Source organism: Gossypium arboreum, chromosome 4 (assembly GCF_025698485.1).
Source record: "Gossypium arboreum isolate Shixiya-1 chromosome 4, ASM2569848v2, whole genome shotgun sequence".
Classification (NCBI taxonomy): domain Eukaryota; kingdom Viridiplantae; phylum Streptophyta; class Magnoliopsida; order Malvales; family Malvaceae; genus Gossypium; species Gossypium arboreum.
In genome coordinates, this window is record NC_069073.1 from 38,064,809 (window position 1) to 38,065,931 (window position 1,123).

General features: G+C 35.9%; 1 protein-coding gene across 1 annotated transcript; it reads left to right on the plus strand.

The window, feature by feature from the left end:
* The first annotated feature begins 354 nt into the window (after positions 1-354).
* Positions 355-720, plus strand: LOC108458668 (uncharacterized). Its single transcript, XM_017758075.1, has one exon. The coding sequence runs from the start codon at positions 355-357 to the stop codon at positions 718-720; it is 366 nt and encodes a 121-aa protein (XP_017613564.1).
* Positions 721-1,123: the final 403 nt, after the last annotated feature.

The following is a 1,123-nucleotide window of genomic DNA, read 5'->3' on the forward strand; positions in this document are numbered from 1 at the left end:
ACAATAAATATTACGTTCGAGCATGTCGGTGACTCGGTTTAGCGGTCCCAAAACCACTTCCCGACTATGGTCAATTTTGGGATGTCACATGTTTGATGTTTGGGGTATGGATTTTATGGGACCATTTCCAAGTTCATTTGGAAATCTTTATACATTAGTAGTTGTTGACTACATCTCGAAGTGGGTTGAAGTTGTTGCAGTCCCAAAGGATGATGCAAAGATAATGCTTAAATTTTTCACAAGCATATACTCATCTGCTTTGGCATGACAAAGGCATTGATTAGTGATCAGGGTACACACTTTCATTGTAACCAAGTGTCAACTGCACTGAAGGGATACGGAGTTAATCATAAAATGGCTACTACTTATCATCTGCAAACTAATGGACAAGCTGAAGTATCGAATCGACAAATTAAAAACATTCTTGAGAAGGTTGTGAACCCTTCGAGAAAAGATTGGTCTTCCAGATTGGATGACGCTTTATGGGCATTGCGGATAGCATACAAAACTCCATTAGGGATGTCGCCATATCAATTGGTTTTTGGGAAAGCATGTCACTTTCCAGTTAAACTGGAGCACAAAGCAATATGGGCAATTAAGCAAGTGAACATGGACTATGAAGCTGTTGGAAAGAAAATGCTATTGGATATCACTAAACTAGAGGAGATTAGGAAAAATGTCTATGAAAATGCTGCAATTTACAAAGAAAAGACCAAATGATGGCATGATAGAATTATTTTGCAGTGACAATTTATTGCGGGTCAACAAGTTTTTTATTCAATTCTAGACTGAAACTGTACCCGAGTAAATTGCGCTCTCGTTGGTCTGGACCTTTCAAAGTTGTTGAAGTAGTTCCTCATGGTGCAGTCACAATTAGATATTTAAATGATGGATACCAGTTCAAAGTGAATGGCCAGCAATTGAAACATTATCTTGGGAATATTGATCACAAGCAGGCAAAGACCATTAAATTGGTCAAAAATTTTAATTCTTATGAAATTTATTATTTAATTTTAATTTTAATTTAATTTTTATTTAAGTATTTAAATTTTTGTAGAATAATTAGGTACCATTGTCGACGCACTTGGACTTTATTGTCAACGCAGTTCATACTATTGTACTG

Coding starts and splice junctions, on each gene's coding strand:
- LOC108458668 (XM_017758075.1), top strand. CDS start 355: ATGGCTACTACTTATCATCTGCAAACTAATGGACAAGCTGAAGTATCG.